The sequence below is a fragment of the Pipra filicauda genome, unplaced genomic scaffold, assembly GCF_003945595.2.
Source record: "Pipra filicauda isolate LSUMZ 115617 unplaced genomic scaffold, ASM394559v2 scaffold331_size1881853_pilon, whole genome shotgun sequence".
NCBI classification, from domain to species: Eukaryota; Metazoa; Chordata; class Aves; order Passeriformes; family Pipridae; genus Pipra; species Pipra filicauda.
Window position 1 is genome coordinate 600,444 of NW_024104456.1, and position 24,456 is coordinate 624,899.

General features: G+C 38.5%; 1 protein-coding gene across 5 annotated transcripts in view; it reads right to left on the bottom strand.

Annotated features, from left to right (window-relative positions):
- EPB41L4B (erythrocyte membrane protein band 4.1 like 4B) overlaps window positions 1–24,456 on the bottom strand; it is a 172,816-nt gene that overhangs the window by 84,018 nt on the left and 64,342 nt on the right. For 4 of the 5 annotated variants that reach the window (XM_027715752.2, XM_039383955.1, XM_039383956.1 and 1 more), the window contains exons 3-15: window positions 23,591–23,633; window positions 21,318–21,396; window positions 17,869–17,913; window positions 17,034–17,086; window positions 12,907–13,027; window positions 12,218–12,305; window positions 11,585–11,673; window positions 11,274–11,343; window positions 10,933–11,102; window positions 10,723–10,832; window positions 8,642–8,672; window positions 8,096–8,129; window positions 7,018–7,085 (exon numbers count right to left, since the gene is read on the bottom strand). In XM_027715752.2, the coding sequence (XP_027571553.1) occupies window positions 7,018–7,085; window positions 8,096–8,129; window positions 8,642–8,672; window positions 10,723–10,832; window positions 10,933–11,102; window positions 11,274–11,343; window positions 11,585–11,673; window positions 12,218–12,305; window positions 12,907–13,027; window positions 17,034–17,086; window positions 17,869–17,913; window positions 21,318–21,396; window positions 23,591–23,633 (1,001 nt within the window). Of the gene's footprint in view, window positions 1–2,630; window positions 4,054–7,017; window positions 7,086–8,095; window positions 8,130–8,641; window positions 8,673–10,722; window positions 10,833–10,932; window positions 11,103–11,273; window positions 11,344–11,584; window positions 11,674–12,217; window positions 12,306–12,906; window positions 13,028–17,033; window positions 17,087–17,868; window positions 17,914–21,317; window positions 21,397–23,590; window positions 23,634–24,456 lie in introns of those variants that run through there. The other variant, XM_027715759.2, reaches the window with a different exon arrangement.

Below are 24,456 nucleotides of genomic sequence, written 5' to 3' on the forward strand. Positions count from 1 at the left end.
CCTTGCCAGCGCCTGAAGTTCCATTTTCAAAATTACTTGCAAGTACTGACACTCTCTCTTGCAGACTGAAGAGATATCTTCTACAATACTTGTCCAGAAGGAATAGAAAATTACATTTTACATCGCAAGGCCATCATATATGCTTTGTTCCCATCCACAATATGAGAAAACAATCCTTCTCTTGGTCATTTTGCACCTGGGTTCACTGATAAAAGGGTTTGAAAGGACTTGTTGGTTCTTTCCCTTAAGTGTGCAAACCCTCAGCTGCCAGCTTTAGAAATGCATTGTAAAACCTGATCCCTTTGTTCACTTTGCCTGTGACTCACATCAGCTGAAAATGAAAGTTTAAAGAAAAAGCCCACACTAAAACAATATACTGAAAGTGACAGCACTTTCAGTATTGTAGTTCAGTATCATATTTCAGCATTCAGAATTAGTCAGTAGTTTGCATGCCAGGGGCTGGCTGGGGTTGAAGAGCGATGTATTTCAGCCTGTGTTACAAATGTGTCCTCACCAGCTTTTCGATTCTCCCACCAGCGCCCAGGGAACAGCATATAGAGTTACAGAGTTATTATAGAGCAAAAGTAGTGCCCCTGTAAATACAAACACTCAGAGTGGAGAGCCAGGCTAAGCTCTCTCCTAGTCTTGCTAGGGAAGAACTGGTTTCCAGCTTTATTAAATGGAGGAGAAAAGTGTGCGGAGAGATGATCAGAAGACACCCTCAGCCAGGATGTATCAACTAATCCTCCAACACATAGAAGAACCCAAGTGATTGCATGGTGGACTTCAGATCAGTGTAATTTCTCCAATGCCTACCACTGTATTCAGACTTCCCCTCCATCCCCTCCACCAAGCTGATGCAAGGATAGTGTTTATCACCTGTAATCAGAAGTTTCCAAGTGTATGCTGGACTTGTAAAAATAAGGTTTCAGTCTTGCACAATGAATACACTTCAGAACAGGGTGGAGAAAGTTTGCACATGCAGTTCAATGGGTACCCCTGAGAACACGTTTCATGTGGATTCAGAAAGTGCTACCTCCTTCAGGCAATTCACAAGGCTTTTTTTAAAAAAAAATTCCCTGTATATTTTAGAACGCATTTAAAATTTGCTGACTTAGAATGATTGTATAAGATGCTCTTTGGTAAAAATTGTGTAGCATTTCCTCATGAGGAACTCTTCGTTAAAATAATTCAATACAGTGTATAAACACTCACATACCAGGGCTACCAAATCTCTGTATTGAGTTTGTGCCTATAAACTATCAGCGGCTTCCTGGAGCAGCACGAATTTAAGATGTAGCATTGATTTATACTGCCAAAGCTTTCCCAATATTTTAAACAAAAGTTGCCACTACATTTAACAGCTGACTTAACCAAACACTGTCCACTTTTCTTCTCTCTCCCCTCTCCACATTTAATCTGGTTTTCAGCTGCAGTGTTTTGTGCTGCTTCAAAAACAAAATTGTAATACTAGCATCACAAAGCCTATATTACTTGTTCAAAACAATTTTTGACTTACGAGTGTGCTGATTTCAGGAAAAAAACCAACAATGTGCATTAAAATTTAAAGCAAATCTTTTATACTACCCTGTTCAGACAAATACCATCCATATCCACCTCTGTTCAGGTGACATAAGCTGCACAGGGCAGAGCAATGCTGAGGTTAGAGAAGAAACAGGCAGATACACTCCCTCTTCCCAACCACATCCTAGCCCATTAGCTACAAGAAGCCAACTAAGACTAGAGCAAGGAAGGACAGAGAAATTGATCTCTTCTTACCTAGCTGGTTGCTCAGTGACTTGGCTGGTACAGATTTCTGCAGACAGCATGGAGGATGCGGGACAAAAAAGTGAAAGGGGATTGCAGACCGTGAGAGCTCCTTCTCCAGAGAAGCAGAATGACAAGTGCTTCCCTTGAGGCAACACACACAAAACGCAGAACACACAGATCCCACAGGCTGTCCTTCACCAATGTGCAGACATCCTGCATAAGGCATTTTAACACTTGAGGACTGGTTAGGCCTCGCACTGTCTTTCCTTGCAATTTGTCAGGGAACAGATCCCTGTTCAGTGCACCTTCAACAACAAACCAAAAACCACAGATAACAACACATGATGAGGAGGAACACTGACGACAAACCACACAGAAGATGATGAAGTTATATGACAAGAATAATACTGTATTATGAATACAGGTGTACAAATCATGAAGCACCAACGCTCCACTTTAACGTGAGCATTTGAAAAACTCTCCTCCAGAGTGCTTTCAGAGCATCAGCTACACTAGACTTTCGTTCCAGTGGTTCCAACAAAGTTTCTCTTTCTTCCTTTCTCAAACAAAATGCTGCTGAAATAGAGGAAGACTAATCTGGGGAAAACAAAGTCAGCCTCTGTGATCACACACCTTAGGCTTACTCTGGCATTTTCACATCTCAGTGTACAATTGCTTTATTGTTTTCCCCTCCTCCACAGACTGAAAACATTGATCCACCACAGCACTAGTGAATACAGGGCAAAACAGGTACAAGCATAAGTTATATCATATTTATCCACCTTCCCCCAAAATCTTTAAAAAATAAATAATGCAGCATAATCAGAACAACAAGATTGACATTTTTTATTTGTACTTAGCACATACAGGACAGATCAAAACAAATATTAAAAGTAGCATTTGTAAACAAATATTTCACAAAAACTTATAAACTATCAAATTTGCTCTGAAAAAATTCATGGTTATAGCCATTTATAAATGTGTATTTATCAAAATCAAGTTAAAAACTACTTCATTTTAAAAACATCCCAAATGAAGATTCATTCATTCCAACAACTTCAGAGACCACATATATATATAAGGCCTAATTAAAACAAATGCACGAGTGAAGATGGCACTGTGATTTCCAGTTTAAACAAAACAAAACAAAAAAATCAGCAAGTGATCAAAATACCAGCCAATCCTATTCAAAGTCCTAGGTTTGTAAAATGTACATTCACCTTTGCAAACATTTAACTTTAAAAAAATATAGCTATTTCACTGCATCATCCTCATCTTGTAATGTACCAATTATGTGCTGTGTTTTGAATCTACTCAGAAAAAAGTTCTCAGTAGGTAGTTTTATGTGATTGTATAGTTCACTTCCATAATCATATTAAAAAGAAGACACCAGCAGCACCCTTTTAGCAAGGATTCATTTTTAACAGTCTTGCCTTTATAGCAGCAGGTATGGTTTTGGGGAATGCTATCAATGTAATCAGTAAGTCAAAAAAAAGAAATACACACACCCCATGAAATTTATTACAGTGTTCTTTCCCTACACTTGTTTTCAAAATTAGGTAAGTACCTCTATTTTTTCTGCAGAACACAAAAATTAAAAGGAAATGACATCTGAACCTATAATTACTTCAGTAGGCTCCCTTTGTTGGTGGCCCTCAAGCCATTTGGATCGCCAGTGTGAATTCTGGTTTTTTATCTCCCTCCAAATTCCTATTTGCATGTCAACTAAAATCAAGGTTTTCAAACTTCACCTATTAATTTGACTCAAAAGAAATAAGATAATAAAAATAACTAAGGCACAAATGGCTGATCTTCAACATCAGGCAGAGGGTCACAGATTTGGAAAACAGGGTAGAATGTAAATCCCCAGAAATATTTCTGGTCTCAGGGTACTGGAAATTCTTACCAGAATTCACAAAAGGTTTTTCAAGATTTTTTCTTCTTTTTTTTTTTCTTTTTTTAACAAAGATATGGAAAACACTTTTCCCAAGAATGTCCATGAACACTAAACAAGGATGGATGTACATACAAAGACACACACTTTATGCACAGTACACTTTAAACGTAGTGCAGACAGACAAGGACCATGGAATGCAATGATCATCTAAGATGGCAGGTGAAATGAAGATGGCTGTTTTTCAGAGGGTCGTCATGAGTTTATCTTGGTACACCATGCTTTGGACTCCTAAATTCTTCTGGTTCTGTTCCTGGATATACCGTAAATTGCTGTCCTCTCCACTTGTGGGGGGTTTCCAATATGGCCTGTCATCATGATAGGGTGGCCTGTACCATTTGCACAGTTATTGGTTAGTGAGAAATGGAAGTAAACATAAGAGTGCTACACAGTAACATGAGCTCATCCAGCAAGTGCTAAGCATGCGCATGGAATGACTGGCAGCATCAGTAAGGGAAGGAAATGGTAAGAGACCTATAGGTCCAACGTAGAACCCACTGAAGCAACTGGCAATCTTTTAGCTGATTTCAAAAGGCTTTCAATCAGAGCTCAGTCATTTAAAACCCTCTCTGTTTTCAATGTTATAGACAAGCATAGTACATCAATGCTCCTGAATCCCAGAGGGATGGCGGGGAGGGAAGAAGAGGCTATGGGAAAACTAAATAAGTACAAAAATCAAGTAAAGTAAAACATATCATGCAAAAGGGGAGTTCATGAAAGTACACCCTAAAGCCCAAAAAGTTGAGAGGCAATCCCATTATGAATGAAAATTGCTGTTCTGAAGTTATTGCCATTCCTTTGGCACTGGTGCAGTTTATTACACTGAAGTAGCCTGGAAGTTACACATGCCCATTTTCTTAAGATGAACACCTCCAGTCTACAGTTAGTACAGGTATTTCTCTCAAACTGTGTACTGAAACTTGCAAAAGGACTACAAGGAAAATATTTTTTCCTTATTTATTACTTACTGGTGTTTTGAGATACTAACTTCAACCTCTCCTACAGTGTCTCCTGAATCATTGCTGGAGAGTGGGGAATAAATAAACAAATGGAAATTTTGAACACTATGTAGAAAACCACGATATTTAAGATTCCCCTATCACAAAAATGATGTTGCAATTATACATACAGAAGAAATTCTTTTCTGTGAGAGTGGTGAGGCATTGAAACAGGTTGCCCAGAGAAGTTGTGGATGCCCCATCCCTGGAAGTATTCATGGCCAGGTCTGGTGGGGCTTTGGGCCACCTGGTCTAGTGAAAGGTGTCCCTGCCATGACAGGGGGTTTGAACTAGATGATCTGTAAGGTCCCTTCCAACTCAAACCATTCTACAGTTCTGGTAATTTTTTATAGTAGCAGAAACACAGGCAAGCTTTAGACTTGACCTTTTTTGGAGATATTCTTAACATATATAATGACGACTGTTAATGGGAATTAATTTTTTCAGAAAGCTAAACATTAAGCTAACTGCAAACAAATAATTTCACTGAAAGAATTTCACTAAGAAGATTGAGACAATTCCACATACTATTTCACAAATTATTCAACAAAACCCCCATATATAACACATATTGCACAGGTGGTTTCATTTCAGCTCCTGCCCATTTCTAGACTTTCATGCCCAGCAGAAAGAATTTTATACATCTGTAGTTTGCTCTCAAGTTCATGGTTGAATGGATTCATCTCTTCCAAATCAAACTATCCAAGATGTTAAATGTCCAATTTTTCACATCAACTCCAAGTTAGAGTAAGTTGAAACTTCCACTTTAACTACATATTTAAATGCTTCTACCTGACAGGGACAAAAATTCTGAGCACCTTTTTTACTGAGCTTGCATGACTGAGCTTTTAAATATATTTTCTTTTGTTTGTTTTTGTTTGGGTTTTTTTTAGCTTTACAAGCCTTGCTGTAAAAAAAGCCATTGTTCATATTTTACTGACCTTAGTCTTTGTCTAGGCAGTGGAGGGGCTGAAGGGGAAGGCTGTCTACACACAATACATTATTGTGTTATTTCAATATCACTCTGCTCCAGGGTGAACTATTTGGCATTAAAATGTCACAGACTAGTATCGTAAGTGATGACATCTTCAGAAAAATTTCAGCAAAACCTCAAATGATTTATAAAATCGTTAAACTCTCTTGGCAACCACTCTTCTGTAATGTGAAATTGTACATTTTAAATCATGCATAATAAAATGGACAAGTAAACCCTAAAATCAGGAAGACTTCTGAACCTGAAATATAGGCAAAGTTGATTACCCACTTCCTATGTGCTAGGAATTTTGAGATGACAATGCCTATGTCTGCTTCTCTGCCTAGCAAGTATTTCTAATAACACACTTGCGTTTTTCCTGCATTCTCAAACTCGGGCCAAATTGTCTTTTCATTCATTTTAAGCTCAGCCTCATCTCCAGAGCCTGCCCACACTAAAAACAAAGTCTACCTATTGTGGTGTAAGAATATAAATTTTAGATGAGTAGGAATGAAGATTAGGGTATTGGTATTTTTCAGTGAAGACAGTAATTATTTGTCTAAAAAACTGAGTCACCTAGAAGTGTTACTTTCTATTAGGATAAAATAGCAGCTGATTTTTATCATGTGTACATGCATAGACACATATCCATGCACCGGCAGGTGCGTGCCTCCACTGTGCATTCCACCAAGATGGTTTTAACTGGACTGAATTTCTTCCAAAATTTCTTTTCACTCAATATCTCTCATTACTAGCTACAAGATAAAGTATCATGAAAGGAGGATAACACAATAGCACATGCAGGAATATTTTTGTGAAACAGTTCTCAAAAACCCAATGTTATAATTTCACTAATTATCTGTAAAGTGCTTGATAAGTTGTTCCATGTATTTGTTATTTTCCCATATACATTTCTGCAAAACATGGTAACAGTGCTGCACTGCAAGAATCTGTTTACTCATAACTTAACTTTACACTAAAATGAGTTTCTTCTTTGTCTCAGGAAATTAAATACAAATAAATACTGATCCATTTGCAATTAGTTTTACTGAAGCTACTGAGCATCTTCCTATTTAATATACTCCCTACAGAAAATCACTGAAGTTGTACTTCAAATTCTGAATTAAAAACCAAACAGAAAAAAAAGGAGATTAGGATATTCCATAGCAAAACGTAAACAGAAGTTATTTAATACTGTCTCTTAATCCCATACTTCTAACTTCTGTTTGCTTTTCATGTGCTTTTCATGGCCACCAAAGCTCCATACTGATTAAGATAAAGAAAGAAGTAATCATCTCTTTTGCAAAGTGAGGATTGCTTACCTTACATTCACAGGTGTGTGTGGATGCCAGTGTGGCTGAGCAGGATGTATATTAGGATGATACTGTGGCTGCAAGTGAAAACATTGAACCTGGTTAATGAAATAATATAAAAACTCCCTATTAACTTTAACTTTTTCTTTTCCTGGAGCCATGAGGAACATGCTCCCAGTGAGCCCTAGAAACCCTACGCTTTCAGACCTTCTCCCACGTCATTAAGCACATACATAAAGCCTCTTGGTGATGAGCTTGCTTATTGGGACACACTCATGGAAAAACGCAAAGAAAATTGCTTTTCTTTTTGACAGACCACCTGGCACATCTACTGCTTCTCATAGAAAGCATATCAAAAAAATGCCAACTTTAATCAGAGGTGGAGAGTAGGAAAGGTTACTGTTATAATAGCAGTCTTTAGAAGGTCACCTATCTTTCGTGATGGCATTTCCCTCTCATATCCATAAGATCTCAAGGAGAAACAATGAAACAAAATCACTAGTGAAGGTTTTAATAAAATGTGTTAAGACTAAGTTCTCATGCACATACACAGCTTGGAAGAGAGCACAGCTTTCTTTCTCAGTACCACTGACTGCCAGTATCACAGATGAAAACCAGGCAAGGTTTTCCCTGAAGTGTATAAAAAAAAACCCCAACAAACATTTGACCAGCAATGAACTCCCTCTCTGTATGAGGAAGATAATTGCAACTTTGAAATTGTCACGGATCATCCAATGTGAGAGGCCGCTCTAGACGAAAGCTTGCTCACAGAGCAGTCTCCCGGGGCCCATCATATTCACAGTCCCAAAGGATTTAACCTTCACAGAAAGGGAAGGGAAAGAGGGTGGCAAATGGAGTGTACTCAGCTTCCAGAGCATCCAAGAACAGAGGGGAAGAAAGAGAGGAAGTCCCTCTGCTTTTCCCTTAACCTGAATGTGATGCTGTTTATTTCTGAACCACCTCAGAAAATCTCACCCCAGAGTAAGGAAAGGGGAGAAGAACAGATGTACTAAGTAAAAAGAGGAAAAATATTTACCACTAAATATGAAAATGACAATATTTTATTCTACAATTGTTATGCTCTTACCTGATAGTTATGGACTTCAGGAGTATTTTTAGCACTAAGGGAGAAAAAAATTAGCTTTTATGTAAACAGTACATCTATGTCACAATTTTTTATAGTTCAGGGTTCTACTCTTCAGGGAAGTATTACAGCGAAGCAGAATTCATATTCTTAAGGACATTAATATTTTATTCAGGATATACACCACAGCAGTTAGTATGTGAAAGAGGGGTGTGAAATTTTTTTCTTCACTTTACATTTTAAAAATGGGAAAAAATAATGCTTGATAAGCTAACACAATAGCAGTGAAAAAAAGGAAATATGTTTCATTTTAGTATGATCTCAAACATAAAAATTAAAAAAAAAAAAAAGATTAAATAATAGAAGCACGTAAAGTCTCACAAGCAGTCCCCAAGAAGAACCTGATGTTGCATAACGAGAGATGCCAAAGCAATACATCCCACACCAAAAAATTTGTTTCTACAAATCCTAATGCAGAAATTATCTTCAGAATCTTTTTAGCCCAACAACAGCAACTTAGAGGTAAAGAGAACTTGGGCAGTCACTTACCACAGTTGTGCTGCTTTCACAGGATTGTTTGCTTAAAAAGAAAGAAACATAAATCCTTAAGACAGGTGAAATATCAGCCATTTTGCAGCTCTTGTGATTGGAGTGTTACACTAGGCTTAAGTGAATCCTCATATTTGCATAAAAGTGTCTGAATTGCAAGTGCGGCCCTGTGCTTTCTAGCATTCCTGTGCAAGATCTTGAAGTATGAGGCAGACACAAACCTTCCTCTGGTCCTGCAAGAGTCAAAGCCTTTCAGAGATGACAGCAGACAAGCATATACTTCCCAAATGTCACAAAAGGACTTTTGGCAGAGTATGTTCTGCACGACCAGAAGACTACTTCTCTGACCTTACTGTAAGCTACCATGTCAGTACCACTGAGTCCCTTGGAAATCAGAAACTATCCCCTGTAGAAAGTGCCAATATCTTATAGAACCCAGAGTATTCACAAAGCTGCTAATGGTCTGTGTCTTATTACAAGGAAAAAAGGTAGCCAAAACAGCCCATCAGTTGGGAATCTGGGAAGGCACTGAGCAATCTTGAGCAACAAGGTCTTGGTTTATGCTTCAGATAGGCTGGAAAGAACCGCGAAGAAGGCAGCTGAGTAACTGGGACGTATCACCTCTTTTTCATGACAAACGGCATGATTTTCAAGAGCACTGAAAAACTGTCAGTGATATAGCTGAAAATCCAAGTGTTTGCTAAATGCAGAAAGTGGGTGACAAAGTTAATGAGACGCTGCAGAAGTCTCAAAATACAGAGCTAGAACAGAGTCCAATCCTTGTGGGCTGCAGCTAGATACAGGTCTTAACGGCCAAGAGATGCAGGAGAGACAATAATCTAGAGGGAATTTTTGCATTAACTTAACAAACATGCTGTTGAGCTCTCTGAAAGCAGATCATCTGGGTATGACAGAAGTTCTCACTGGCTGCAATGCGCAGAGAATGTAATTGAGCATAAGCCACACTCTCTCTCTTCTCCTTCTATCTCACAGACATAAGTACGGAAGCACTGAGACACAAGGTATGACCTGCAGGTCTGACAGATCCTGTTACTGTAAGAATAAAATTAAAAGAATCCATTCTTTCACTTATGACATCACGCACATGATATAGTTGACTCTCCTGTATCGCATAACAGCATTTCACAAATTTAAAAAATTTGCACTTCCATTAAAAAAACTCCTTACATGTACTAAGGAAGGAAGCAGGGAGGGAGTTAACAGCCTCTAGAAAGCATGCATGCTTGTAGCCCTTTTCACCCCACTGTCCATGAGAAACACACGTCCCCATAATACCACAAGGATTATTCATGGAACTGTGGTTCATATTCTGGGAATGCAAAGGAGTGCAAAAACATTCTAAGGAAACATCAGCTCACCCTGCTCCATACAGCAACTACACCTTCAGGCTCAAGTAATAAAGAATTTAGAGGGGATTGTCTTGAAGTGCTCCTTCCTAGGTTTTTCTACAAGGAACAAAAATCTCAGTTTAAGTTTCTAAGGACAAATTACAAAACCACAAGGGAAATCAATTCCTTGTCATTCCATTCAAATTTAGCATATCTCAGCATAACTCCCAGGGCAAGGTAGTTAAGGTCAGAGTCTGGATAGGTGAATAATATGTGATTACAGTCAGGAAAGCTGCAACAACTGCATAATGAGACTGCTCGATAGCCCTAAAATTGCCTGGCTAGATAAGCGAGTCAGTGAGGCTTTTGGACACTGCTCCACTCTCCATGACACATGCAGTTCTGCTAAGAAAACGTTACATGCTATCCCTTATTGGGTTTGCTGCAACTTTTCTCCTCAATGGAGCAACAAAAGAAACCATAGGTACCCTCCTCCTTAGATGGGGGTGGAAGAACTAAGTGCAGGTAGAGATTAAAACCAGAAGATGGAAATGACTCCAACTTTGGACAAAAAAAAAAAAAAAGACCCATGTACCTTCTGATGTTTTACGCAATCTGACATCTTTTTCTTTTTATACTGCGGTATAGATGTCATGACAGTAATATGACATTTCTATGAGTTAACGGGACACCCGCATGATTGCTGCAGTGAACATACGTAAAAACACTTACTCTTAAAGGTTGAATGCCTTCGAGAAGGATATCGCTTGCTGGGCCTTCTTTCAAATGTGCTAGTTCTGCGTAATCTTGTCCCATGTGTTGCTTGATATTCTGTCCGCCCACTTAAAATACAGAAATAAACAAATTAAACTACTGCCTTCTGCTGGATGCAGTATTTGCTCCTTCTATAGACATAAATATTGCTGTTACTTCTCTAAATACCTGAATCTGAAGCGTGATCCCAGCCTTATGAAGTCGGATCTACTAGATTTACTATTTGCTGGGGCTCGCAATCTGAAGAAAGCATGGTGCTCCACTGCACACTTCCACAAATGTTTGCACGTTTTGGCACTGTCTAACCGGAAAACAAATGTGTGCTCTTGCTCTCTGCCCTAAATGCAGAAACAAAAGCTTTGGAAGTTGGCATGCATGATATCAGTTATTGTCTTTGGTAGGAGAAATACAGCCTGGGCCAACAGTGTGCTGAACCTCCCTTGTGTTCTTACCAGCCTGAGCACACACCACACTTTGTTGGATCAGGCCCAAGTAAGGAAAAAAGTTACCTGTTCATCATCTTCTACAACCACAAGTGTTAGTTTGCTCTTTTTAAAGTCCATTTTTGTGATTTTAGGCCTAAACACAAGAAGTAAAAAGAATAAAATTAAAAGAATATTAAAAGAATTTTATTTCAACAACTATTTCACATTTGAGAGTGGTACTTCTAACCAGGCCAATCTATCTTCAGATTTGACCTTCAGATTTTAAACCTTGCAGATTCAACCTAAATTACAAAATACAGTCAAGATCTCATTATGTAAAAGGAGAAAGATTTCAGCATTTTAACAGAAAGGAATATAACACAAAAACAGATTACCAAAAAAATAAGCCTATTTTGTTGGCTCCTTCAAAGATCAATATGCCTGTTGGTGTCAGTCCAAGAGCATATTCGCAACCATCTCTTCCCTGCAAGCGAGTACAGAATAAATAGTCAATATGCCATTAGCAGTGTAAATCTCATACAGTAGTATCACAAAATCCATAGGTCTTAAACTAAACAGTAGGGTTTGCATATTTTTTTAACATTACTGAGCAGAAGAATATGCATCTGTACTGGGTGCAAACCGGCAACAGGAGGCTGTAGGGTGCCCTGTGTGGGAGGAGGCCATGTGCTGCCCCAATTAGCTCTGAGGCCCATGGAGACGGACCCACACCAACACTGAAGCCAGGGGAGCCCACATCTCAGCTCCCCCGTGTTTAAGAGCAGGCAGTACCTGCCAGGGGAAGGAGACACAACGGGAAGAAACTGAGGGTCGTAGGAAAAGGCATGTGGAAAGGGACACTGCGGGGGCATGGCTGGAGAAGCACCCTCGGGAGGAGCGTTGCAGGTGGGAAGTACTTCTGAGGGACCACAGGCAACCCACACCATAACAAGAACACCCTTCAGGCACTGACCCACACCAGGGCGGGGACCTCATGCTGATAAAATAAAATATCACATGGATCTTACCTTAACTACATGCATATCTACACCATACATTTCTAGCCATTTAGCTTTGTTCAAGTAGCACAATTCAGCCTGCGCCGGGCTCTTTCCCCTATGAGCATAAAATTTATACTTCATGGTAAAAAATTTGTGTCCACTGTAAATGCTTTAAAATTCTCTCCCCCTAACACTTTTCTTTGGGCCCTTAATCTTAATGACACTAAATGGTATTTCAAGCTTAGCTTATGTTTTTACCCTCTTCCCTCCAAATGAAAATAAATCAGAGGGATGAAAACAGAAAAAGGTCTCAAATTGCCAATAAGGATGAAAGTTCAGGTAACACAGCATCACTGAAATGCACCATATTTATTAACAAAAGACAAGAAAACAAGTTTGCTACCACTCTGAACACAAAACTTTATGTTTGCATAAAGAAGGAGAGAGAGAGGAGATTTATTTCCAACATAAAGAAAAGAAAAAAGATCTAACTCCTTAAATTATTACAAAATAATCTAAAGAAAAACTAATAAAAAAAAGAAAACTCACCCCTCCAACCTTCTCTAAATTACTGCTTGCCATTTCTAGAGAAGGAGAAGGCTCAATACTTCTCAACTGACAAACATAATCATCATTTCATGTCTGTTGAAGGGATTTGACTTTGGAAGAGAAGAAAACTTGTTGCTAGAGACCCCACTCCCACACAGGTACTCTACCTGCACTCCTTCCATTTCTGAAAAATGTCAAATTCCATCGCTTCAGTCTGGTTTGGTGCAAACCTGAATTCAGACACAAGCTCTGGTGTGTGCTCAGGGTGCTCACACTCTCCCAGCTCAGCTGAAATCAATCAATTGAGAAGTTAAAAATTTAAAGATTTTGGGATGACCAGAAACATTTAATTCCATTATTTCTACAAAGACAAGGATAGTAAGTTTTTAAGTATGTTGTAGAAGAATGTACTTGTGCCAACATTTTAAGTTAACACCCCATTCTCTCACTCCCAGCCCCAGTAAATTCAAACCAGATTTTACAGCAGAAGACGATAAATGCATTTGCAGGAGCAGTGTTAAGGTTATAGTACAGAATTCTGACATTCAAGAATGTTATAACTGAACCAGCTTAACTGGAGCTGCTTCTGTGGATTTTAAAGCACTTAAAGGAAATAAAGTTTCTATTAAAAACAATCACCAAGGTAAAACTGTTACTTCCTCTCATTGCATACTTTTCATTCCAAAACACTTCCCATTTTGTTGCATGCTTTGTCATGTTACTGTTCGTGTCAAAACATGAAAGGAATACCTAGTCTCGTGAAAGCAGTGATAAAGTTGTGCAGTTTTTTTTAAACCACAGCGGTTGTGTAATATTTAGATTAAGTAATTTTTAAGGAAAGAAATGCTGCAACATTAACATAATTGAGGTGTTGCTTTCTACCTATATGCTTAGGCCCTGGTATTTTCTTTTCTAGGAGCAGAACACTTGCCAACTCCACTGAGCTCAGCAGGAGATTTAAGTGCTGAGCATTTCAGTGATTGAATTAACCTGTCTTGTGCCTGTGACATGCTTTGCTCATGGAGCCTCTCAGCCATACAAAGAGGCTGCAGCATCACTGCCTTGGGGCTGTGTGGCAAACATCAGTGGAGAACACACTGTTCAGTAATATCACATGTCACCTGACATACGATGTGATTCCCAGCCAGACCTTTGTTGGTGTTTCTTAACTGTTTACTACTATTACTACCAAACAGTAGCGGTATTTTGGTGGTAGTAGTTGTAGCAGTATTTTAGTATTACTACCAAAGTAAAAACTAAAATAAGGCAGATGGAAACTAAATCCCCTGAACAAAGCAGTTTTATTGCTTTAGGGCACTTTTACACTTAACAGTTGCAAAAATTTAATTCATACTCAGACTTCAAAAATGCCTAGCAGGATCCAGTAGCCTATAGGAAGTTACACACAAAATGCAATCTGTTGGCTGATACCACCTACTAGGCAGTTTTGAGAACTTGAGCTTTGCTCAAACATTTAGCAGTCCTCAGGATATTAAACAAATTGAGTTCATTGATCTTCATTTCTAATTACTGCCTCACACACATTTTTTTCTCTAAACAGTCATCTTCCATGATGACAGCATTCTTATTTATAAGACTTTTTCTTTAACAGATATTTCAGCTCTATGGCTGTTTCATCAAAGCTGGAAGCCTATTTAACACAGATATTGCTAAGAATTACTGGCAGTCCAGTCTCCAGTGTACAAAAGAGACCCACAGAAAACCCATTAGAAAGGAAGACTTCAAGGGGAAAAAAAAAAGTAAGACCGAAGTTTGATGTGTTGACAATCATCTAGGAAAAACATGGGAGATTTCTCTACTAGTTAACTAAGAGAGAAAGTGGGGAATGAAGGCTGACTGTGCTGTAAAGAGGACATGTAGAGAAGAATCACGAGCTTGTAGGACAAAAGATACACAGAAAAGATAAGGCAGCAGTATTAGATAAAAGAAAAATATCGCCCTTGTTTCTTAATAGCTGCATTCACTGTTTATTCATTTTCAGGTGAACAAACTATGTAATCTTTTTGATCTCTAACAAGTAGATCTTCAGAGTAAGTCAGAGTTTCACTAGCTCCCCGCGCAGGGTAGGAGGGCAGCGGGAGAAGGGGTAGTCGTGGGCTCTATATGAGGATGCTGTCGCTACTCTGGTGGAATTACATTCCTTGAATGGCTCAGTAACACTAATATTTTTCAACACAAGGGAACAGCAGAAGACCCATCTTTTCATCTGTGGTTTTATGACAAAGTATCATGCTTTGGCATACCTCTTCTCTTTTTTGTGTGGTGGAGTATTTCTGGTTAAACACTAAAGCTACCCAGCAGCAATGAGGCAGTTAAAAACTTACTGTAACAGTGACAATTCAAGTTTGATGACAACCTTTCTGCAGACAATGCCTAAGTGAAGCATATGATTATGTATCTGCTTCACAAGTTACCTCATACTGCAAATCAACATTATTTGCTACAGAATTTCTTTCACGGGACTGGAAACAACCCAACACTTTACGTTTGAAAGATGATTCATACATAACACCAACCTTGGAAACTGCTATTTGAAACAAAGAATTACTGTAACAGAACAACTTAATTGATTATTAAAAAAAAAAGTATGTAGTTGAAAGCTGACCCGTGAAGAGAAAAGGTTTTTCTTTCAGAGGGCTTAGGGTACTAATGCCTAAATAGCCATTTACAGCTTTCTCTTTGCTCTTAGGAAAACCACACTAAGAAGCAAGACTGGATTTTACAGAGTAAATGTAACCTGCTGAGGAGGGACTAATTGGCCTTCCTTTGTACTCTTCTGCTTGATTAAGTTTCCAGTGTCAATAAAATGTAGCAAACTTTACACCAAAAATGTTAATTATTGCATACGTCAGCAGAGATAATGAATTAGTTGAAATAATTTTGGATAAACATATTGTGATGATGTCAAAATAGTCGAAAACTGAAACTGAAAAAAAGGCAGCAAAAAAGTAGAAAAGTGTTTTCCCACAGACAGTGTCAAGGAGTATTAGTTTTGGTACCTAGCTGGAGACATCATAAACATGATGGACAGCTATCATGATATGTTTACACAGCAAACACAAGTGACAGTTACCACCCAAACTGTTGAGGCGTCAACCTATTATTGTTTGCCTGATTCTCCTTGCTTAGACCAGGGGTGAGGTTACCAGTGTTTCCATTTGAGAAAATGGAAGCAACAAATCAAATACGGGCTCCATATTTCCTCCATCTCAAAAAGACAAATGGAGTTTGCCTGCAGCAGTTCTTTGCACACATAACAGTCACAGCTGTGCCAGACCGGTGCAGCAAAATAACTCACTACCTTAATATTTACACCCGTTGCTGTTCGGAACTGAATTCCCAGTTTTGCCTGTCAAGTCCATCTAGAATCACTGAGTTATCCCCACTGCTATATTAAACTAAGAGACTCTGCCTAAACACTCCTTATGTCATGGATGTCATGGCCCAACCACCAGAGAAACAGGAAGAAAATTTTTCATCTCAATTCATGTTGCTGCTAATATGCTTAGAATGGTCCAACTCACTGCACTTTTTTTTTTAAAAAAATCAACTTGATTCGAGCTTTATTACACTAGTTTCCTTCCTATTTGCAAAACAAACTGCCTGAACAGAAATAAATATTTGTATTAACATGTTTGCAACAACTAAAAAAATACATTTTCCTACAATAAACTAATGAAACCCAGTGTCCTAGAATTTTTATGAAATCTTGTAACCCTTGCTCCTGACACAGAAGTAATCTTAGTTTTTACCTTTCCATATAATTCTCTCCTCTCCAGTACCTGCCAGCTCCTGTTTCCTGCCCTGTAACCATCTCCTGTGCTACACACTCTGCAGGTTTCCTCTCCCAAGCACTGTCCAGGCAGCAGGAAGCCCAAGTTCACAGGGACCCACCTGCCACAAAGTGTATGCTGAAGGGCCAGCTGGCTTTTCAGGCTGAAGGGATAACACTGTGCACACATCACACCTTCTCCCTCAGTGGGGAACTATTGGGGTCCTTCTTTCCTGGTCAGCCCTTGGTTTCCACAAACATTTGTCTAGCCATGCCTTAGAGGCTCCTTCCCCTTAGCAAGTGTGCTGATGTTGGCTAATGTAGTTCAGAAGTTATGAATGGAGGCAAGTCAAGAAAATAATCTCCCTAAAATTCTTCTCCTTGGGAAAAAGAAGGACATTTATGCACTATCAGTGAGAAAGCATTGATAACAAAGAAAAAGAAACCAGAAGGTGAGTTTTTTAATATATTAAGACAAACCACTTCCAGAAGATTGCATACCTTGAAGACACAGAGCTGCTAGTTCAACAGCAGTTTCATACGGGCATTTCAGTCTTAAAAACAAAAAAACCCAAACTGTAAAAATCATGTCTCTTGTCAGTAAATTCCTCTTGCAATAAAGCTAAAAAGTAGCCTGATACAAGAAATGGAAATATTAACTTCCACAAACTACTAATGATATGAAACATCTACAATTAATTTTAACTTGTGTATGATTATATCCTAAGTTGGTACTTCTGATTTCCATTAAACATGATACACTTCACCATAAAACAAGTTTCAACTAATAGAGACAGTATTAAATTGACTAAAGAACCATTTTTTGCTTCAACCCTGTATTTTAGAACATACGGTTTTGAGATTTTTTTTCTATAATTAAAAAAAAATAGAACACGTGCATTTATTGGTCAGGGTAAGACTATAAACACACAAAATATTTTTGCAGAGTTGACCTCAATAGGAAGTGTTGCACTTCAACTTCTTCCTCTTCTCTTTTACCTACCATACTAAAAAAATATGGCAAACCTAGGTCACATTTTCAAGTCATAAAAATCAAGACAATCTTGCTCTCTTTATACATTTCCATCACCTGCTCAATCCATTAAAATTTTTATCCATTCTATTTGTCAATAATATTGTCATGATACACACTAAGTCCTTTATGTCTGAATTCTAAAGAAAAACAAAATGCACGTGGAACTGTAAATCATGTTCATAATCTGTGCACTAATACCATGACGAAATAAAAAGATCACAGAATTAAAGTAAAATTTTAAATCTTAAGAACTATTCTAAATGCTTTAAATTACAGCTGCAAGAGTAAAAAGGTACTTACTTCCCTGAAAGAATGTCTTGCCGGAGCTGTAATACAAACAGGTACCTGACAAATAAAAATTCAGAAAGTCAAAAGTATTTATAATGGCAACCTTCTAGCTCCACTCACTGGAAAAATATCCCAATTCAGTAATCACAACATTTTCATTAACGTGCTCTTGAAAAATAGGGTCTTTGGGATTACTCAGATATACCATGCAACCTTCAAAGATCCCACAGCTTTCACTAAAATCAAAGAGAAGAACATTTTTCACTGACTGGCAGTGTTCAGAACATTGTCCGAAGCCTTGCTGTTTAGGGATGTACTCTATCTGAGCACACACCACAGCAACCCAAATGTTACTGACACTGGAGTCTTACCCAATTCAAGCGAGAATTGAACTACAGGATCTAGAAACAAAATGCAGATAAAGGAATGTAGGCTTCAGGGCTGCCTTCTCAAACGTAAATACAGAACATGGAAGAAGTCCAAACTAGGCAAAAGGAAAAGTTCAGAATGAGATGTCACTTAAAACAGCAGAAAAGTTCTGGATACAAAAAACCTGAATTCCATAGAGCCCACACATTTATTTAGTAGGCCAAGTAGGAATTTACAGCCTTCAAACTGTTCGTAGTATTTTAAGCTGTGGCTAATCTTCAGTCCTCGGCATGCTTCATGTTTCATCGCCACTCAGAGCTGGGCTTTGCTGAGGCATGCACAAGTGCCCTAGGTCATGCAAGGAACAGGAAGTCACAGGCAGGCTCAGCACTGCTCTGGACACTGTGGGGTGAGCCTTGCAAAGGTGAGTAACTCAAGCGAAGAAAGCATGAAGCACTACTGAGAGCCAGCCCAGTAAACAGGAACATAAACCTCTCCTATCTTGACAAAGGATGCTGGAAAGACAAAGTGTTTTTCATCACAGAGGACGTGCAGTGAATGTGGTGAAGGATGAATATTCAGAACAGACAGGGAAACAGAAATTAAAAGGAAGATCAAGATTTCTCATGATACACTACAGCAGAATCAGATTTATCCACGCTAGATCTGTTTCACATCTGATTCACATACTTGGCTAATACCCTACTTGCCAATCAAACCTGGATGTTTGCACGCACGGCTTAATGGTAGACACGTATACTTCCTGTTCTCATTGATGTCCCAAATGATTCACAATTCCATGAACTCTTCTGAATTTGCAAGAAAAATCTGGGCAGTGCTTCTATCAGTGTCAGCTGGCCTGTGCAGTGCTGCAGCACTGTTCTGGTTGGTATGACTTACTCTTGCTCCTTTTCTGCGTGCAGGTTGACAAACATCAGCATCTCAATTGTTGCTACTCCAAATCAGCAAAGTACCTTAGAAAATTCTCCACAACACCCAGGTTGTGGAGACATGTTCCTCTCTTGTTTTTCTAACTAAACTAACTAATCAGGTCACACAAAAGGGACAGAAGATGTCTTCCAAAATACACTGGATTTCAACTGTGTTTTTAAACTGAAAAAAGACAGAATGGGTGACAGGTTTCAACACTTAGCATTACTGTGCTAATTATGAGAACGTGCTGTTATAGTTGCACTAGAAATTGAAGTCTACTAGAAAGCAGATCTCCAGAAGGAATTTCAAATGCCCCCCTCCCCCACCAGGTAAGTTCATAGTTACTGTTAACGATGATTTTTCTTCCACCTCTTACTCCCATTCCATTTCCACTTGGAATAATTTTGAGTACAGAATTATTAATCTTCACCTTTGACTCAACATGCTACATGGAAAACATGAAACTCCCCTTCCCCCTTAAAATTAAAAGAATTAAAAATTCAAGAGTTAAAAAAAGTCTTAAATTCAAAATTACTCTCCCCCCCCCAAAAAAAACCCCAAAAAGCACCTATTCGTTCACTGTAAAATCAATTTCCAGCCTATTTTAATTTTTCTTATATAGTTTCACAGTGGTCTTCTGTCAAGCTTGTAATTAAAAAAATTGTTCACTACACTGAATATTTAGCTGACTAAAGTGTTTTTCTAATTAAAATAATCTTCTGAAATGTCACCTTTCAGCAATAATTAGATCACAAAGCATCAGAGGTTAATACTTTCAGACAAAATGTCTTACTCGATCACAGCAATGATCACATAGCTCAGAAACCCAATCTCACAGTGACTAGGATCATATGCTTCAGAGGACTGAGCAAGAAATCTTGTGGCAGACAGTAATGGAATAATTTGATCACAGGGAAAATGTAATACTTGTCAGACATGCACTCAGATGTACGAAGACTTACGCCAATTTCCAGAAAACATATATTATTCCTACTAATTTAACTGCATTTTCTCATTAGAGATGTCCAAAAATTATCTGGGTTTTTTGATTCTCTTAAGATCCTATACTCAGTTACATACGTGGCAGGGACTTCTGTAAGTTAATTATACATTGTATAAGAATATGCCCTTCTGGTGAATTAACACTGCTGCATTAAATTTATAATGGATATAAAGACTCTATGTCTATATCATAAGGTGGTGACAATTAGCTCTTTAATCTTGTCTCAGGCAGTGAAAAAAAACATGGTCAACACAGCAGATAGCAAAGGCAACAGTAGTCACACGCCTCCAGGCGCAAGTTTAATGTAAACATCTCACGCACATGAACTACAACAATCAACCATCTTTAAACACCTTGGGCTGATTGGGAGTACACTGATTATTGCCAAGCAAATTAGAAGACATGGAAAGTGCCCTACGGTGATAAACAGAACAAAAGAAAAGATAACATTAAGATAGATGACTACTATACAAAGAAGACACAAGGTAAGCAGACACAATAGATAAGTAAACCCTTTCCTCCAGCTGCTCCTTTCCCAATTTTCAGAATATCCTGTAAATCACACCAGGTGCTACAAACCCAGCAAGGTATAGGCCTCCAGAAAACAGCCCACCAGACTGAAAGACTTTCAGATAATCTTAAAGTGACTTTAGACAATGCAGGCTTTATGCCTTTTGCTCCAGAGAATCATGGGGAAGCAGAAGCGATTCAATCAACTGGTAACCAAGAACTCAAGCTGTCTACTCCCACAATTCTGTGGCCTTTGTACGATTATTAAACCACCCCCACGTTTCAGAGCAAGAGGGACAAAGCAGGGCACTGGCATTTTCGCAGGACATAATGGAAAAAGGTATTAAGAGCAGCTGTCTCCCAGCTGTGGCTCCCCCTACCCAACGCTGCCTTTCTTTGCCAACTTCAAGCATCAAAACACAGCATCTCATAGACATTAAAACTCTCAGAGAGGCCTGTGAATGCTTTCTGGCACCAAATAAAAAAGATTACATTTCTCTGACAGTAGGAAAACACCTAAGAAGGCAGATAAAAGGACCACTCTTAGTAAGAAAGTTCAGATCACCTGCTTACAGTACCCCTATGTACTTCAGATGTCTTATTTACCCCTCTGCCAGTCACCCAGTTAACCACACACAGTTCCTACCTTGTAAACTCTTCATGAAGGTTGTTCGGTTCTGATGAATAGTACTTAATACGAAAATGCAACGTGTACGGAGGTCCAACTGTACATGCAAAGATTTAAATGCGGAAAAAAGGTTTATACTAGTTGCAGTTCTGATAAGGCAGAAGAACCAAGAACCACCCAAAAAACCCCAAACTAATTACATTTTTCAAATTCTTCGAAGAAGGAATATTCAATATTTTTAAATTTAAAAATGCATGCAATAAAAAAATTAGACAATTAACATACTCCATGATATTCAATAATTCAAACTGATCAAGCAATAGTCCATTTGGCAAACACATTTTTGTCCAAAGAGGTGTGCCCCACAACATGCTGTTAACGACAGCAAGTTCCAGGTACACTGCCTATTGCTGGGCCCAGAGGGAGATGGAAGGAAGAGGGAAGGAGAGGGTGATGCTCCTTGTAACCAGACACAAACACCACTCAAAAAAAAACAAACCCTACCAGTAGACCATCTTTGATTTAAACACATGAATGAGAAAAGGTAAGATAAATAAGGTGAAAAGTGCTGGATAGAACTCTGGAAGGTACCCATGAACACATGAAAGCTAGCAAATTCCATGAAGTGGAGTTGCAAAAGTTGTGTTTTCTAATGTGAGAAGGAGAATGCTACATCTGACTTTCTATGTAACACAGATAACGAAAAGTTACCCAGCTACCATGAGACTCTGACCAATGCACTCTTATCTGCCTTAGCCTCATCTTCCAAACTAACTGCCTGCTGATATATTAATTGCTGGAAAAAATGAGTTTTCCACACTTTTCTAAGGCCTTCACATCAACACAGTGTACATGTGCCTATTAATGATCCTTCTACTAAATGACATACAGCTAAAATTCAAATAATAAGAGCTTTGATTCTGTCTCCAAAGATACCTCCTAGAAGACAGGTTATAGTACCCCAGGCTCACAGTTAGACACCACTAGTAAGGCCTGCATAGGCAAGATAATGACTTGGAAAAAAGAGCAGTGAGCAACACCCATCATGAAAGAGGAACTCTTCATAAAGCATCTGCTAAATGCAAGGAAAGAAAAGTATCCTGTTGTGAGACAGATCTGTACAACACCCAACAAACTGCTTCCCTCTTAGGTGCTCCTCAGATCCGTGATTGGCCAATTTATTTTTTAAAAAGGCCCTTCACAGATGAAACAGACAAAATCAAGCAACTAAACTGGTTGAAGGTGTTGTAGAATCACTGATTTTCCACAAGAAAAGGACAAAGCTATCACAGAAAGCATAGCTGCAAGTCATTTAGTCACTTAAGGTAAAGCAGTCTGGAATGTGATGAAAAAGTGAGAGAAAACCAACCACCAAAACTCTACCCATAGCAGCTATCTTTACCTTGTATTCTAGCAGGCTGACACCTACACACCATGAGGTGACAGCCAACCATCCTAAAGGCCTTTGAAGAACTCCACCATTTACAAAAATCATCTTGATATTTGGATATTTATAAAAAAAGAAAGACAAAGCACCATTGAAGCAATAATCAAGATCCATCTCTGTGAGCTCCTGCAAGGGGGTCAACACTTTCCTTGAAAAACAATGTATTTTAATGTCACAGAAGCAATGTTTTCAGTTGGCCAACTGCAGGAGAGTAACAAAACCCATTAATGCCAATGCTGTACTCTACTCAAGCTTGCAACCAGCTTGTCAGGGATCCAGGAACTGCTTCCCTGACTTAGCCAATTTCCACAGAAAACTCAGGGGCCAAAGTGAACCCTTCCATCCAAAACTACCTTTGATGAAACAGCAGCTATTTCAAAATTACATTTCACAAAACAGCAGGTATTTCTGCTAGTTTTATTTCTAATATACAACAAAAATAAAATAAAATTTAACCATATTAGTCAGTACACAATGAAATATTTTCCACTCTCTGAAAAAAAAAAAACAAAAAACACCAGGAAATCTGTTCTGGATCAGAAGCAGTGACAGGAACTGCAATCTGTGACCAGGCAACCTGATTTCACAGATCAGACTGAAATTACCTGGCAACCTCCTCTGCCTCAGACAAACAGTATGTGTTTAACAAGGGCTACTGCTTAATAAGTGTTCTTGCACTTAGATATAAGATAGTCAGCCAATTACCCATGAAACAAAAATTATTTCCTAAGAAATATTTATTCCATTAAAGGGCACATTTAAACATTCACAATCATGTTCAAATACTCTAAGTTCAAATTCTTTAGGAAGTAACAAAATAAACAGGCAGAGACATAGTACTTACTTTTTATTTGCTTCTTAATGAATTTTGAATGATCCAACCAGTGCTAAAAAAAAGAAAATTCACATTTAAAAGCAGTTCCATTTCAAGATTTTGTTGATTCAAACTAATTACAATAAAATTTATCAGATAAAAATCTCTTAAAAGGAAATACTGCCATATTTATTTTCTAAATTTCTGCACATTTGTGAAAGTGTTTTTTGGCACATTTAGCAACTTTTCTTCTTCCACATGGGAAAGCTTGATTTTTAAATTCATCTGTACTGCCAGGGAAGTCACTCTTCCAGAGAGGAACCCTCAAAATCCAAAGCCACAAAGCAGTAGTGTGTAAGGAAAACACCCTTTTGTCCCCAGGTTTAACTGTTCCCCAAGTGCTCCTGAGGGCAGCAGGCCAAACCCCCAAGTTTCAGCCTCCTTTCAACCCCATCGGATGGAGACCCTCCAGATCCTGTACGATTCTGCCTTCCATTGCTTCATAGCCAAGTATTTTCAAGATAAGGATAAAGACTTAACCCTCTCTAAAAGCATTTGGGAAACACTGAAGCACACCTCTCCCCCCTTCCTCCCCATTTTTAAACTAATGGCAAATGATCTTGAACAGACACAACAATGATGACAAAAACATGTGCTTCCCAGCAAAGTTTATGCACTCTTTTGTCAGTGCAAGTTGCATCTACAGAAGAGTAGCAATAAACACTTTCTGATGTAAATTTAGCTTAAATCTTTGACTGCTTCTGCACAATGTCCTATGTAAGGCTGCAATCTGATTGGAAGCAACTCAATGTAAATGCTTCTGCTACATAAGGTGATAAAAGAATTTTGGATTTCCTTGAAATAAACATTGCTCTATCTTTATATATATATATATA